Source organism: Pelophylax lessonae, assembly GCF_965119305.1.
Source record: "Pelophylax lessonae genome assembly, chromosome: 9".
NCBI classification, from domain to species: domain Eukaryota; kingdom Metazoa; phylum Chordata; class Amphibia; order Anura; family Ranidae; genus Pelophylax; species Pelophylax lessonae.
Window position 1 is genome coordinate 127758049 of NC_138776.1, and position 16662 is coordinate 127774710.

The following is a 16662-nucleotide window of genomic DNA, read 5'->3' on the forward strand; positions in this document are numbered from 1 at the left end:
ACTAGTGTTGATGTAGTGAACCGTCAGACTCAGATATGGCTGCATCATCCGGCTGGACCACAGGTCCGTTGTGGCTAAGAAAAACTGCATCTCCTCCAGCTCACTGCGCATCTTTTCCCGAGTTGTATTGTACAGGTGAGGCAGCGCTACATCGGCAAAATACTTGCGACTGGGGGATACTTTCAGCGTGTGATTAAAGCCTCGCTTTTCGACAGAATAAATTGGCAGCATGTCTGTGGCAATATAAAACGTGATCACCTCTGTAATCGCTTTCCTTCGTGCTCTGTTCTTATCGTAAGGCACACAGTTTATAAAGCTCTCAGGAAGTGTAGTTTGCTTTTTAGCAGCAATAGCAGGTGTGCTAGAGGAGCCGTTTTCACTACGGAGCCGGCTGCACTTCTCCCATTCTTCGCGATGTTTATTCCTCAGGTGCTGGAAAAGATTTGTTGTACTGCTGCTTCCAGTAGCAACAGCCTTGAAACATATTTTGCAGCAAGGCTTCGTCTGTGTATTGTCTGCTGCATCAAAACCAAACCAGTTCCAAATTACGGAATTACCTGTGCCTTTCTTTGGAAGTAGTTCTCTGCTAGTACTACACGCTGCCATGTTGTTTTGACTGTGTTCTTTTAATAGACAGTAAAAGAAGACGAGGGGGCGGGGGCTGGCTCATATCGCGCTGAGCGGGGAGGGAAGGCTCACACCTGTGTGGAGGACTGAGAAGAAGCGCTGTACATGAGTGGCTAGTCTCTGTCTGTACCTATCCTATCACAGCCCCTGTACAGACGCACCGCCCGCTTCCTCTCCCGGCAGCTGACGTCACATCTAGGCGCGGCGGTGGTCCGTTACTGGGGAGTTCCTGGCTGTGCGGTGTGCAGCAGACTAGATGCTGGCTGGAGCCCCAGGTGTGTGTGTGTACTGTCAGTTACGCGGGGTGGGGGCTGGCTGCACAAGGACGAAACGCGGGAAAAACTATTGTGGCAAAAAAACTCGAGTTTGCAAAATAAAAATCGTTTCACACTAAAAAATCGATTTTTTTTTTTTTTTTTTTTTTTGCCCAGCCCTAGTTCACCTATAGGGAAATAATAAAGCAAAAATAACAAATGCTAACACATTTTTTGCAGGAAAAAAATGTGCTTTCTATGCTTTTCCACAGGAGTCTGCAAAGCATTGCAACTGCAATTAGTAGATCATGGGTGCAATGTCGAACTCCTGCACCATCTCCCTCCAGCTTTCTCCTCCTGCAGGGCCTTAAGTTAGAAGGCTAGATGAAGTATGAATAGACTACCACCATGCTGATCATTGCACTTGTAGTCATTAAAAACGATGAGTGTTTGCCGTGTTGGCAGATGGCACTTTTTGCTTCATTCACAGATCTATGAATGTATGATACAGCTGAGTGGCAAGGGCCCCGCACTACCACACTTATTTTAAATATGACAGTGGCTACTGGGGAGGGCCGCTGTCACAGGGGGCATAGGGGTGTGTGCTGGAACATGTTAAATGGTACACCCTAAAAATGGGTGAAACTTAAGATATTCTAAAGGTGAACTGTAAGTGTTCTGATTAAATTATGGGGGAAGTTATTTTTTTCTGTATGCTTGGAATTGGGGTTTAAAACACAACTGTACCTTTTTGTAGATTCTCAGAACCCCCAAACATAAAATATATATATATATATATTATATAATATTTTTAGCAGAGACCCTAGAGCATAAAATTGCGGTCGTTGCAATATTTTGTCACACTGTATTTGCGTAGCAGTCGTTCAAACGCATTTTATTTTTGGAAAGAATATACTTTCAAAAAAAAAAACAGTAAGTTAGCCCAATTATTTTGTTTATTTTTGTATAATGTGAAAGATGTTACGCCGAATAAATAAATACCTAATGTCACGCTCGTGGAATGGCGACAAACTACGGTATCCAATCTCAGGAGGCGATGCTTTAAATTTTTTTTTACAGGTTACCTGTTGAGAGTTGCAGAAAAGGTCTAGCACTAGAATCACTGCTCTCGCTCAAATAATCGCAGTAATAGCTCAGATGTGTGGTTTTAACACTTTTCACGTATACATTTGCTTCTGTACACGAGCACGGAAGGATGAGGCGCTTTTTTTTTTTTTTTTTTTTTTTTTTTCACCCTATCCCTTTTATTTTTTTTGTTTTATCACTTTATTTGTATTGCAAGGAATGTAAAAATCCTTGTAATAGAAATAAGCATGATGATAGGTCCTCTTTATTGAGAGATTTGGTGTCAAAGACCCAAGATCTCTCATTTTAACCTTTTTTCTTTAGGGGGAAAAAAAATTATTGGCCGAGACCTGGAAGTGACATCAGGGGTTTCTCCGGTCCTCCAAGGGCATAGAGCCAAGTAAGGGCCATCTTGACTTCCTGCTTAGCAATAAGCCAGCTCTGGTAAACCCAGAAACAACCAGGAAGCAGTGGGAGCACCTCCCCTGCCGCCTATAAAAGTGATCCCGTAGCAATTCCGCCACCAGGATTGCTTTTATCTGAAAGCCGGCCGCCTAAAAAAAAAAAAAAAGATATGGCAGCTAATTGCTGCCATAACCCCGGTATTTACCGTAAAAAAAACTTGACGTACACAAACAGGCGGTCAGCAAGTGCATCTCTATTCGTTACTGTGGGAGAGTTGTGCTTATGCCGGCCTTCAATGATCTACCAGAGCAAGGTTCCTATAGGAAGGAATTGAACTATGAAATTCTTGCAAAAGATTATTTTTCATACTGCGCATGAAAGGCTGTGCTGGGCCGCACAATGAAGCGATGAGGATCTCTTTGTGGACTACACTCAGGAAAGGGGGGTGGGGGGTATTGATCATAAGGTAGATTTGTTTTTTTAACCTCTACGGTAAATTACAAAACAACATTTTGAAGACTGATTTACTTTTAAGTGTAGCGGGTACTGCCAAGGCCCAACCTTCCCCTCCCGCAGGCAGAATGTAAACAGCTGCTGCTGCATAGGAAGACAGAGCGACTGTCAGTGTCTTACCCCCCCCCCCCCCTTTCCCTTTCAGCAGTGAGGAAGATGACAGTAAGACTGTTGGCTCCATGGGAATTAATGGATAGCAGTCCACAGCCCCAGCCTTGAGCCAGAGGCTGTGGGGAAGGATTAAGGGCGAGATTGGAAAGAGAACATGCCCAATCGGTGCAACCCAGGTCCTCTAGGGGGAGGATGCGCCCACAGGGGGAGAAAACCTCACTGGCCTGCTCACCAAAGGGAAAGCCGAACAGCCCAGCGCCATCCCTGGTGAAGAAAGGAACAGAGCCCCTGCCAGAACACAAGTCTGGGCGTTACTCACCGAAGTCACAACCCAGAGCGGGCGGACTTCTGATCAGAGCAATCGTTATTGCTGGGTCTGGTGAGAGGGCCTTGTGGCCAATATTTGCTATAGCCACAAAAGACTGAGCTGTTAGGATCTACCCAACCAGCCATCTTATGGTGCTAACATTGCCTGCAGCCTTTATTGATGGCCACAACGCGTGCCAATGAGCACCAACGTCGGCTGGTGAAGACTTCGGACAAAGACTGCCCTTAACCGTAACTATCCCAGGGCCTTGATCATTTGCTAGTTAAAGAGGTACCCTGCCCCTGTCTATTCATTTGAGTGCACTCAAAACCCAGTATAAGATTATAATTACCCAGTTTTATGTTTGTCCTAACTTTCCTGCTGTATGTTTAAGTCTGTTTAACCTGTTACTTATTAATAGATTAAGTGTATTTACTACTAAACAGCTGGGTAACTTTTTGTTGGCAATACCCCACAGCCAGGAGAAAGTGAATTTCTCACTTGTTAATTGTGTTTGCAGTGTTTTTTTTTTTTTTAACATTTAACCAGGTGTACCAGAGGGGCAGAACAAAGAACCCCAAATTACTACGCGGCTCCTTCAGGGGTGGCGCTAGACAAGTAATTCGTCAATTGATGTTTGGTTCCGTTAAAATGCCTTGGGTTGTCCTAAAAACTGATTTAAACCCTTAGATTCCTCTTCTATTTGAAGCGCAATTTAAACCTCATTGTTTTTAGCTTGAACAGCAATGTCTTTCGTTCATTGACAGACACAACTCCTGATATTCTTAACCACTGGATTATACTGCCCCCTACAGGAGTGGGACACTAGGTAGAAAAAAAGTCGGGCTACGCCTATGGGCAGTCCCAGGGAATATATTCCCTCTCTCTGCTATAGGTGTACATATATTTTTTTTTCTGCCTAGTCAGGAGCAAGGACTTAGTTCCTTGCTGGAATCTCTGGTCCTGGCAAATTTTTTCTTAGATAGAAAGCTTTTTCTCCTGGATATTTCCTGTGAGATCTTCAATCAACTGCCTGACTGGGCGACGGGCTGGATAATTACACCCAGTGGTCACCCTAATCTGGCGAGTGCACGCAGACCGGAGCTCCGCCCTAGGTCGGCCGTGAGATGACTCCACTGGACAGTGGCTGGCCTGCGAGTTAAATGCCTCACAAGGTCGCATACGACCGGGTCTCGGCCCGAGGCGCATCATTCCTTCTGGTCGACAGCTCCCCCCCATTTAGATTGAAAGGGGTTCTGTCTGGAGCAGTGCCCGTCTGGTTCCTGGTATGGTGAGTAGCTGTTCCCTGCTCCCCCCCTCCCCCCAGAGAGTTTTGGGGTTGGACGTGGACTCCTCCTTGGGATGGTTGGACCCCTGGATTCCCCTCCTTCCCGCAGGCACCCCTCCCCCCCCCCCCCCCCACGCTGGGGCTATTTGGGTGGTCTGGCCACTTTCCTAGGCTGGGGGGAGGGGTGCTAACTGGTGATAAGGGCTGGGGGGTGTGCCACCGGCAACCAGCGCCTTCTGCCTGGATCTGTCCTTGAGGCCTGGTCTCCCTCCTGGGTCCCTGTAAGCCTTGTGGTGCAGCCATTTTGTTGTAGCCTGTGTTTCGATGCAGGGCGGCCATGTTTGTGTAGTCCGGTGGCCATTTCATCGGTGGGAGCCCCTCCTCATCCCCTGGTGCTGACTCCTGGATCCTTTTACTTCCTGATCACCGTGCGTGCAGTGCAGATTATCCTGGAGGCTGCAGGTACCTGTTTCTGCTGGGTGGTAAGTCTGGTGGGGTTCTCTCCTTCTTTGCTGAGGATCGCTTGGTGCTCAGTGCCTGGTGACTGGGTGGTGATGCCAGTGCGGTGTGGGGTGTCCCTTGCAGTTTTACACCTGTTTTGTGGGGTTCCCCTGGTGACTTGTGGAGTCTTTTGGTGCACATCTCTCCACCTGCTCCCCTCTCCGAGGCTGTGGGGCCCTCCAGGTGCCAACCATCCATCGATTCACTGTCGGCTGTCCTGGAATCCTTGGTGTCCCGGGTGGAGGTGGCTTTCGGGCGATGAGCTAGCAAAAAGCGCCCCCCACCTTCCCTGTTTCATCAGATGCTGAATCTGATTCGGCCGCCGCGGACATTGGTCACCCTGCTGGGTCTACAACCACATGTCCGAAATCCTCTGATAGTAAGGATGATTCCTCCATGTCTGCAACTGCGCACGAAAAGGCTCTAGTGAAAGCGCAGATTGTATCTGTGCGTTAGACCTTGACGATAGAGGATGCAGCTGCGACGGAGGCACAGGTTCCCTTTGACACTCACAAGCTATCCAGAGCGGCAAAGGTGTTTCCTTTCCCCACCTATTTTGACAGAATTGTCGTTTAGAGTGGGGATGACCAAAGCATCCCCTTAGGGTCATTAAACGCCTTACTGGGCATTACCCCATTAATAGTCCCTTATTAACAAGTGGACTGTGCCACCGGTGGTGGACCGTCCGGTTTCCAGATTGAACAAGGCAACCATGATTCCGGTTGAAGAGTCCCTGGCCTTTAAGGATCTGGTTGACAGGAAGGCAGAGGCTGTGGTCTGCAATATGTACACTCTGACTGGTTTGGCACAGAGGCAGGTATTCGCCATTGCTGGTCTGGCAAACTGAGAGCGGTCTTCTCCAGTCCCGTGGACAAAGCTCCTTCAGCATGAAGGTGTGCCCTTACCCGTATCGGGGGTGGGGGGACATCTTTGCTGGTTTCTGGACTCGTGGACTTCCCTGGTAGAAAAGTGGGTCCACAAAGTAATTTGGTCCGGCTACAAGATCGAGTTTTGTTCTTGTCCCCCCGGCAAGGTTCTTTCCTTCCAACTTGCGCCTGTCCCTGGACTGCTTACAGGGTCTGTTTGGGGCGGAACAAGACCTGTTGCTTCAAGGGGTGATTGTCCCGGTTCCGACTTCAGAACGTTTTCAGGGTTTTAACTCAAACCTGTTTACAGTTCCCAGAAAGGAAGGCAAAGTGTGTCCAATCCTTGACCTCAAGGCGCTGAACTGCTTTGTGCAGGTGCAGAAAGTTCAGAATTTTGTCCATTTGCACGGTGGTGGCATCCCTGCGTCAGTGGGATTTTGGGAGATTCTGGCCAAATGGGACAAGACTCTGCAGTCTCTGGACAATCGGATTCGGCTGAGTCGGGGAACGAAGGAGTCCTTGATATGGTGGTTTTGTTTTCCGACGCTTCGGCTGGCCAAATCCTTCCTCCCCCCTGTTTTGGACAGTGGTCACCACCTGTCCGGTTGGGGATGCCTCCTCGGCAAGCATTCTGCTCAGGGGATCTGGACACTGCAAGAGGGGAGTTGTCCCTTCATCCAAAGGTGTTTCAGTTTGGTCTCTGGGGGGGCATCCCCGGGGGGGGCATCCCGAGGCGGTTCTATTGGCGTCTCGGCTCAGCAGAAAGGTGCAGAGTTTTGTGGCTCGGACACGGGATCCTCTGGCGGACGCCACAGATGTGCTGGTTGTTCTGTGGGGTCAGTATCGTCTGATTTACACCTTCCCTCCTCTCAAGCTTCTTCCAAGACTACTACTAGGATTAAGACATTCTGTTCATCTTCGAGGCTCCAGACTGGCCTTACCGGGTTTGGTACGCTGGTCTGGTGCGGCTGGTCGCCAACGTTCCTTGGAAGCTTCCTCTCGGGGAGAATCTGCTGTTCCAAGCACTGATCTTCCATCCTGCTTTTACAGTCGCTTGCTTTGACGTCTTGGCTGTTTAACGCCAGGTGCTGAAGGATAGAGGTTTATCTGAGTCGATGATTCCTACACTGTTGAAAGCTAGGAAATCTACTTCCTAGGAAGATCTACCATTGTACGTGGAAGACGTACATTTCGTGGTGTGAGTCTCTTGAGGTTCCTCCTCGTTCCTTCTCGGTGGCTTGTATCTTGACCTTCCTTTTTAATAGGGGGTTGAACAGAAATTAGCCTTGAGTATCATCAAGGGCCAGGTGTCGGCTTTGGCGGTCTTCTTCCAACGACCTTTGGCCACACACTCTGTGGTGCGTACCTTTCTTCAGGGTGTCTTGACATTTAGTTCCTCCAGTGCAGTCTCTGATGCCGCCATGGGACCTCAATTTGGTGCTTTTGGCCCTCCAGAAGCCTCCCTTTGAGGATCTTTAGGAAATTCCTCTGCTTACACTGTCTCAGAAGGTGACCTTTTTTGGTGGCTACTGCCTCTGTGCACAGGGTGTCTGAACTGGCGGCGTTATCCTGTCGTTCACCTTACCTGGTGATTCAGAGATGAGGTCGTTCTTCGCTCCTGTCCGTCGTTCCTTCCAAAGGGTGTCTCTGATTTTCATTTGAAGGAAGACTTTGTGTTGTCTTTCTGGTGGCCCAGCCCTAAACATCTGAAGGAAATTGCCTTGCATGCCTTGGTTGTGGTCCAGCAATTAGGGTGTACCTGGCAGGTATGCAGTCTTCACGAAGTCAGACTTGCTATTTGTGCTCGCAGATGGGCCTCGTAAAGGGTTGTCCGCTTCCTCTGCGACCATTTCCAGATGGATCAGACAGACAGGGATTCAGAAAAACAAAGGGACTTCCAGCGCTAACTGTGATATCTCTCACTCTCAGGAATGAATAAAGTCAAATTACCGTGTGGTGCTGCTGCTAATTAATGCGGATTCAGCATAAGTCAGTGCATGGGGTGGAGGGGCAGCAGCGCTATCCCACGGTACAAAGTCTACAATGTAACTCAGGCAGGCTTGATGGAAAACCTTGAAAAGTTTATTCATAAAGAATATATAGTGATGATTAAAACATAATAGAATGTGTTCCAAACCAGATCTGTGTCGTTGCTGGGGGGGGTCACAGGATGACCGAGCCTCATGGTGAGCCGGAACTGTGTAGATGATCACAACAGGGAACCAGGCAGGAGGGAGAAGGATCTTATGTGTCAAAAGCAGACCGGACCAGCCGGTAGGGTGACGTGGCTTCCTCCCACCCAATAGTGTGGCTGCTCGCACCGGAGCAGTGTAGATGTGCCGCGGAGCAGCCACCCCGAGCTATCCACAGCGGAGGCCACTACCCGGAGGTGACGTCAGCAAGCTTTGGGACCCAGCCTGGAAAGCCTCAGGGTTGCCGTGATAACATGTTTTGCACTGCTGTACTTTGTCCTCAGAAGACCACTTCATTGATCTCTTCACTGCTTTCCTGACAAATGCCCTCCTAAACTATTGAGTTGTGTTTTTTTTTTTTTAACCCAAATGGTGTTTCTTTCAAGGCCCCTTTCACACAGGTGGACCTGATCAAACCATCAGTTTCCCTCTAGGTGTATGTAAACGGACGTGTCCGTTGACACTGGCCAACATCTGATCTGATCCAATCCGCTAAAAACGGATGGGTGATCTGTTCCCCCATCGGTCTAGCAGATCGGATTGAATGACAGTCAGCTTGTCGGTTCTTCTTCTTCTTTCTTCTTGTCAAGTTCAAGTTTTTTAGTTTTTGTATGTTGACTTGTAACCACCTACTTTTTTTGTTACAGGTACAAAATGTGATGCGGGCATCCTACCAAGATCAATGGAAATGCTTTTTAATACTATTGAAGGAAAAGTATATTCCAAGATGGACATAAAACCTCACAGATGCAGAGATTATATACGGTTGACCAAAGAGCAGATAAAAACAGAAGTCGCATTCAAAAATAGTGTACTTCGTCACACAAAAGAGGTATATTGTGCGATGGCTGGAGTGGTAAATTATCTTTAATCCAGGGCTTGTTTACTTGATTCAATTATGCAGCTATTATGTGATGTTTTACATAAAGTCACTTGACAGAACAAGCCTGGTAAAGTGGGGTACACGCTAGTAGAAAATCTGCCGAAAATTCCCGCCCGATGTGAGATCGTCCAATTTTCTCCTAGTGTGTACACAACTTTCAGCAGCCGATGCCGACATTTTCAACGAAAAAAAAACGGAGGGACAAACACCAAAATTTTTTTCGTCCGTCCCTAGACGACCGATTTTCGTTTAATGTGTATGCAGTACGTCCGTGAAAAATCGGATACGAAAGACCGCGCATGATCTGAAGTTGCTGACAACCCGGAAGTCTAGGAACAAATGTGCCAAAAAAAAAAAAAGAAAAATCGGACGAGAAATTTCGTGAACATTTATGCACTGTCTACTAAAACGGTAATGAATGCTGAGAAGACAGAGAAAAATCGGAGGATATTTCGTCCGATTTTTCTCTAAGTGTGTACGGCCCTTAACCCTTCATTTGACCTTTCACCTCTAACTCCTGGAACCTAAATAAAGTTATCAGTATAAATCTTGTAAAGACTAAATTTTAATAATTTAAGACTTGGAGTGCCTCTGAACTGCTGGAGCCTCAAAAACCTGCAGTCATGGCCCAGTGCCAAAGTTCTGACTCTTCTGAGAGGTGATGGAGCTTTCTGCTAACTCCACCATCCAGGAAAACTTAACATAGCTTCATCACTCACAAGTGGGTGATGGAGTCTTGTGCTATTCAGTAATCCAAATGCCTTTTAGATACGTCCTTGTTTGTGTTGCTTGTTATTCTGTGCTGTACTTCAGGCGATACATGACTATCTAAAGCTACAAATGATTGCAGTTCAAGTCCTTGTTGAATGCTAGCTATGTGTTCTTGCAACTGGAGCTGGCCCCCACTCGACTCTATGGTCTTGGAGGACCGGAGCAATGTCCTACGTTTCTTCCTCTCAACGGTCCTTTTTTTTTTTTTCTCAATGATTTGGTTTTTAGTGTAGATGTGAGATCTGAGGTCTTTTTGACCTGGTTCTTAAGTGGTTAAGCAACCCTTTTAATACAAAAGTGAAGGCAGGAGACTGCAGTGTCTCAAGGACAGTCTTTTTCTGAGTTAAGACTGTTGGGAATCTGATTTAGAGATGATCACAGTGACCAGTAGCCCAACCTATTGAAATGCCTCTGGAAGGTCCGAGTAAAGCCCCTAACTCACAGGCTGAATACCGGGTGGTGTAGACCGATGCAATAGAAACTGGTTGACATTCGGCCTGTGTGTACAGCAGCCAGTCTGACAGAAGCCAGCAGATCAGCATTTGATCAGCTCTCTCAACCAATTGCTGAGAATGCTGACGGTTGTGCTCTGGCAGGAAGACCACAGCACAATAGCTCAGCGGGGAGATTGCTGTGCTAACATCCGATTTGTTAGTATGGGATCTCCTCCCAAGCTCTTCAGTTTTTGTTTCGTTTTTTTCATTCAGCCTGCTGGGTTGAACGGTGGGGGTAAAAAAAAACCCGATGGTGCGTACTAGACTTAAGAAGGGGGTAGTGCTGGAACATGCTTTAAAGCCTCTTTAGTCAGTTTCTGTGAGGAATTGGATGACTGGCTACAGAAGCTCTTAAGCTCCCAGACAAAATGACTGTCTTACTCGATAGAGCTGGAGACTCCTTTGATGTAGACCCTATAACCAACTATAGGGTAACCAGATTCTAGATTGCACTCATCCTTTTCCCCAGAAAATACAGAGTAAACCCCCCCCCCCGATCAGTTAGTGTAGTATGGGCTTGGGTCAGCCATAGCAGAAGTGTCTATATGCAAACATGTGTCCATGTAGCAGTACCACAGCTAGGTCAAATATGTGAGGCAAGGGCGTTGATACTCCTCAACCCAGGCAGCTGATGCTGAACAAGGTCAAGGTGGCCTGAGCTGACCAAGTCACTGTAGACTAGTAGTAGGAACAGACCAGAGATTGGCGTTCCACATAGTGCTTGTAAAGCAGGAGAAGCAACCATATGCTACTAATATGCCAAATGGTAGGAAGGAGAGTAGCGCTGTACCGAACTTTTGGCAGCCAAAAGATGATCAGCATTTTGCAGAGAAGAGGAAAGTGCAGATAATGGCACCGAATACCCACTTGATTTCTCCACGATCACGATTTTTCCTGTGCTTATGGTGTGTTTTTATAGGTCAAAAAATGTAACACGGGTGCGTTTTTTATGCATTCTTGCTGCGTGTTCAGTAAATTTCTTCATGGAGGTGTGTTTTTGGTGTGGTTTGCAATTTTTTTTTTTTTTCCACTGACAAAAAATGCAGCAAGCAGGATTTTTAACGCCACAACGGGCCTGTGTGAAACGTACATTAAATTTTAAGGGTTACATTTTTCTTGCGCTAAAGTTGCCAATAATGGCCGACAAATTAATTTTCATTAAAATTCATGATCTTAATTAAAAAGTTGAATATAATACAATCCTATATAAACATATATTTAAAAAAAAAAAAACTGTCCTTTTCGGGCCAAGTATATCCTGCATTTTTGGTTTCGGCACCAAAATTTCCATTCGGTGCAGTTCCTAAAGTAGAGGTTGTGACATGGCTAACTTAGTGCAGTAAAGTTCTGGAAAGCTTCACTATGCTAAGACCCATTGCTTGAAAGGTCACATTCCATGTTAGCCCTTACATGTCCAGTCCTTCAGGATCTGGGTATGGCTTTCCAAAGTCAAGGTGGGAAAACTCCATTTCGGAAAGCTTTGTAGAGATCAGCTCAAGCAGTGGTGTTGTAAGCAATCTTGATAAAAGTTGGAGATGGGGAAATCAAGGAGAAATAGTCGAAAAATGTTAGTTTTCTCATATCTGAAGAAAAGATGTCCATCCTCCTAATTCTCTAGCAAAAAACATGCTGAGCAGAAGAAGGGTAATACTGGGGCTGGTTTACGATTTTTCAGTTTGCCAATCCTTTAGGTGGCAGTCCATTTGACTATCTGAATTACGGTGTACCTCAATGGCTATGGAAGAGCCTTTCTAGAATTTTGTATTCTGTCGTTTTGTATGTTCTATTAATGGCTTTCTTACATCTAAACTATATATATATATATATTCTAATATAATTTTTTTTTTTTAGGTTGATTCTCAGTGTAGCATTAGGAGCAACAATAGCACTACCTCTGCAGACACTACAGACTTGCTCACTGATGATGGTAATGTATCCAGTTTTATGTTTTGGGGAAGCAAGTTTTGTTGGGAAGTTTTTAGCTCATCTGTACAGTGCAGCACCATGTCTGACTTTTTTTTAATAATCTGGTTTCTGCACATTTTGTGTTGGATGCATTTCGGAATATCACTAATGGCAGGAATATACTGGTCACAGACAAAGCTCTTCATATCAGTCCCTTCATATCACAATGCCCTCCCAACAATAAATCACTATTCTCATACACATACAGTGGGTACGGAAAGTATTCAGACCCCCTTAAATTTTTCACTCTTTGTTATATTGCAGCCATTTGCTAAAATCATTTAGGTTCATTCTTCTTCCTCATGAATGTACACATAGCACCCCATACTGACAGAAAAACACAGAATTGTTGACATTGTTGCAGATTTATTAAAAAAGAAAAACTGAAATATCACATGGTCCTAAGTATTCAGACCCTTTGCTCAGTATTTAGTAGAAGCCCCCTTTTTATCTAATACAGCCAGGAGTCTTTTTGGGAAAGATGCAACAAGTCTTTCACACCTGGATTTGGGGATCCTCTGCCATTCCTCCTTGCAGATCCTCTCCAGTTCTGTCAGGTTGGATGGTAAACGTTGGTGGACAGCCATTTTTAGGTCTCTCCAGAGATGCTCAATTGGGTTTAAGTCAGGGCTCTGGCTGGGCCATTCAAGAACAGTCACGGAGTTGTTGTGAAGCCACTCCTTCGTTATTTTAGCTGTGTGCTTAGGGTCATTGTCTTGTTGGAAGGTAAACCTTCGGCCCAGTCTGAGGTCCAGAGCACTCTGGAGAAGGTTTTTGTCCAGGATATCCCTGTACTTGGCCGCATTCATCTTTCCCTCGATTGCAACCAGTCGTCCTGTCCCTGCAGCTGAAAAACACCCCCACAGCATGATGCTGCCACCACCATGCTTCACTGTTGGGACTGTATTGGACAGGTGATGAGCAGTGCCTGGTTTTCTCCACACATACCGCTTAGAATTAAGGCCAAAAAGTTCTATTTTGGTCTCATCAGACCAGAGAATCTTATTTCTCACCATCTTGGAGTCCTTCAGGTGTTTTTTAGCAAACTCCATGCGGGCTTTCATGTGTCTTACACTGAGGAGAGGCTTCCGTCGGGCCACTCTGCCATAAAGCCCCGACTGGTGGAGGGCTGCAGTGATGGTTGACTTTCTACAACTTTCTCCCATCTCCTGACTGCATCTATGGAGCTCAGCCACAGTGATCTTTGGGTTCTTCTTTACCTCTCTCACCAAGGCTCTTCTCCCCCGATAGCTCAGTTTGGCCGAACGGCCAGCTCTAGGAAGGGTTCTGGTCGTCCCAAACGTCTTCCATTTGAGGATTATGGAGGCCACTGTGCTCTTAGGAACCTTAAGTGCAGCAGAAATCTTTTTGTAACCTTGGCCAGATCTGTGCCTTGCCACAATTCTGTCTCTGAGCTCTTCAGGCAGTTCCTTTGACCTCATGATTCTCATTTGCTCTGACATGCATTGTGATCTGGAAGGTCTTATATAGATAGGTGTGTGGCTTTCCTAATCAAGTCCAATCAGTATAATCAAACACAGCTGGACTCAAATGAAGGTGTAGAACCATCTCAAGGATGATCAGAAGAAATGGAAAGCACCTGAGTTAAATATGAGTTTCACAGCAAAGGGTCTGAATACTTAGGACCATGTGATATTTCAGTTTTTCTTTTTTAATAAATCTGCAACAATGTCAACAATTCTGTGTTTTTCTGTCAGTATGGGGTGCTATATGTACATTCATGAGGAAGAAGAATGAACTTAAATGATTTTAGCAAATGGCTGCAATATAACAAAGAGTGAAAAATTGAAGGGGGTCTGAATACTTTCCGTACCCACTGTATATAATATATTTTCCATCTTTCGCAGCATAGAAAACAAGGGAAAATTTCTTCCAACAGGCACGCAAACATAAACCCATTTTTGGAATAGTGGTGAAGAGTTAGAACTGTGACAGTATTTGACTGCTGTCACTGCCTTCCCATCTCAGTGACAGCTGTGTCCCTTCCATCCCCATAAGGAAGAACTATTGTTTTTTGCTTATAATAACCAGTCAGTTTTCCTTATTTTATCTTATCTATCATTGTGTGTGTGTGTTTTTTATTTATTTTTTTCTTTTTTTTTTTTACATACCCTAAAATCTGGAAAGTTTGGTTGCTTTAAACCAGCCAGGTATAGTTTGTGACAGAATTGTTTTCTTGAATTTTAGTCTATTTTAGTGGAATCATTTTGGTTGAAACTGATCCTTTTGGCATCTTTTGGAGTGATTTTGTTTTAAATTTCCCTGAAGGCACCGGAGGACTCTCTTCCCGTATCCTGTCTGAGTATGAAGAACAGTTAAGAGAATCAGAAGGCTTCACCTTGGATGTTGATGAGGCAACAAAGTTTTCCGTTTGGGTTTCATTCTGTGAAATTTATAATGAGTGCATTTTTGATCTGCTGGATCCGGTGTCGGGTGACAAATTTTATAAAAGGAAAACTCTAAAGCTTGCTCAAGACATTAAAGGATTCTCTTTTGTTAAAGGTAAGCAGGTCTCATGGCATATGTAAACCCCAGCCATAGACATTTGTATAATCTGTTCAAATTGGTAGGGGAGGTAATCTGTAATTCTAACATACATTCTGGGTAGATGTGACAATAATATAAATATGTATTTGCAAACAATTTAATGGAAAATTGCCTCTTTGATGGAATAATTTGTGGAATGCTTATACAAATACAGGAAGGTTATGTCATGATGCCCTGTTGGAATTTTAATTAAAACAATTTCTGCAGATCTCCAGTGGATACAGGTTTCCAGTGCAAAAGAGGCATGCAGAATTCTGGCTTTGGGGAAAAAATTCCAAAGTATTGCTTTTACTAAGCTAAATAGTTCATCCAGCAGAAGGTAGGTCGCTTCTAAACATTATAGATGTATTATGTTTTGATTGTACTGGAACTTGGATTATCATATTGAAATGGTATTCGCCTTCAGTGCCGGTTCACACTACTGCAGGTGCGCTGATCGCATGTAATATCGGAGCGCACTGCTCCTTCATTACATGTGATCTCCTGTGCGGATGCGAATTCAGCCATACACTTTGTATGGCTGAAATTCGCACTGCACCCGCACAAAAGACGCACAGGACCCTTTTTTTCAGCCGCATCAGGATCGGATCGCACAGTGGTTCACACTTGTGCGATCCGATCCTGTGCAAACTGTCAGATCGCAGTGCGATATGCAAACTGGGGGTGTCGTTAACATTTAATTGACACCCCCTGCGTATCGCATATGGCAGTGTGAACTGCCTCTTGTGCGGATGCGGGAACAGGCTGCGAATTTGCAGCCTTCCCGCATGGCACAAGTGTGAACCGGCACTCAAGGTCCCATTTAGATATGATGGCCACAATGTCTGAATATTACAGAATTCTTGATTTTCAACTATGTATGTTTTGTGTTAGTGGTTTTTGTTTGTTTTTTTGTTTTGTTTTTTTTGCTTTGAAAAAGGAAGGTTTATAATCCTATATATATATATATATATATATATATATATATATATATATATATATATATATATATATATATATATATATATATATATATATATATATATATATATTATAATATAATTTTTTTTTTTTTTTGCGCTGTGTTTTTAATGGTGAGATTTACCTTCATTGTCTTCCTTGAGACACAATGGGGTATTTTCCATCTTGGGGTCCATGTACACTGCAACTTGTAAACGGCCATTTAGGAGCAGTGGGCATTTTTATTTTTTTAAGAAACCCCTGAACCCACCTCTATGTTATCTTATCTGTCCATGTACACAGGGTCATTTACAGTCTGTTGAGTTCAGTGTCGTTTTTTTTTTTTTGCGTTCAGGATGTGCAGAACTTGTGTTTACCGGCGTTTCAAACACGACCGAACGCGATCACCCGCGTTTAGCGCTCGCGTTTTTCCATTTTAAAGGGGAATGATTTTTTGACCTCTAGAAACGGTTCTGAGTGCAAACACCCACTAAACGCGTCCAAACGCGGCATGCGAGCGCGACACAACGGACGTTTTAAACGTCCTTTAAATTCCAACGTTCAAGGGACTTTTTAAAAATGTCCCATGTACATGTAGCCTTAGGCAGTTGTCTTTGGAAGATCTCCCTCAGCCCACCCTCTACCCCTTCCACACTTTTTTTTTTTCTGGTAACTACTGCAATATTTTGGATTTTTCATTATGATCTGCCTTGCTGACAGTATCACCAGGGCAAAAAACATTAAAAAAAAGTGCTTTTTCACCAGGGCAAATGGTTTGAATCTACCTAGTTGCTCAGGACTTGCCTTTTCAGGATCTCTAGTGGCACCTTATGTATTTTCCATTAATCAGTCCTATCCTGCCACACCCTGTTATGCACACAATTGCAGTGAA

General features: G+C 44.9%; 1 protein-coding gene across 1 annotated transcript in view; it reads left to right on the forward strand.

The window, feature by feature from the left end:
- KIF20B (kinesin family member 20B) overlaps positions 1-16662 on the forward strand; it is a 197980-nt gene that overhangs the window by 14514 nt on the left and 166804 nt on the right. The window contains exons 5-8 of the mRNA XM_082266726.1: positions 8798-8982; positions 12150-12225; positions 14553-14786; positions 15039-15150. Coding sequence (XP_082122852.1) covers positions 8798-8982; positions 12150-12225; positions 14553-14786; positions 15039-15150 — 607 coding nt within the window. The remainder of the gene's footprint in view (positions 1-8797; positions 8983-12149; positions 12226-14552; positions 14787-15038; positions 15151-16662) is intronic.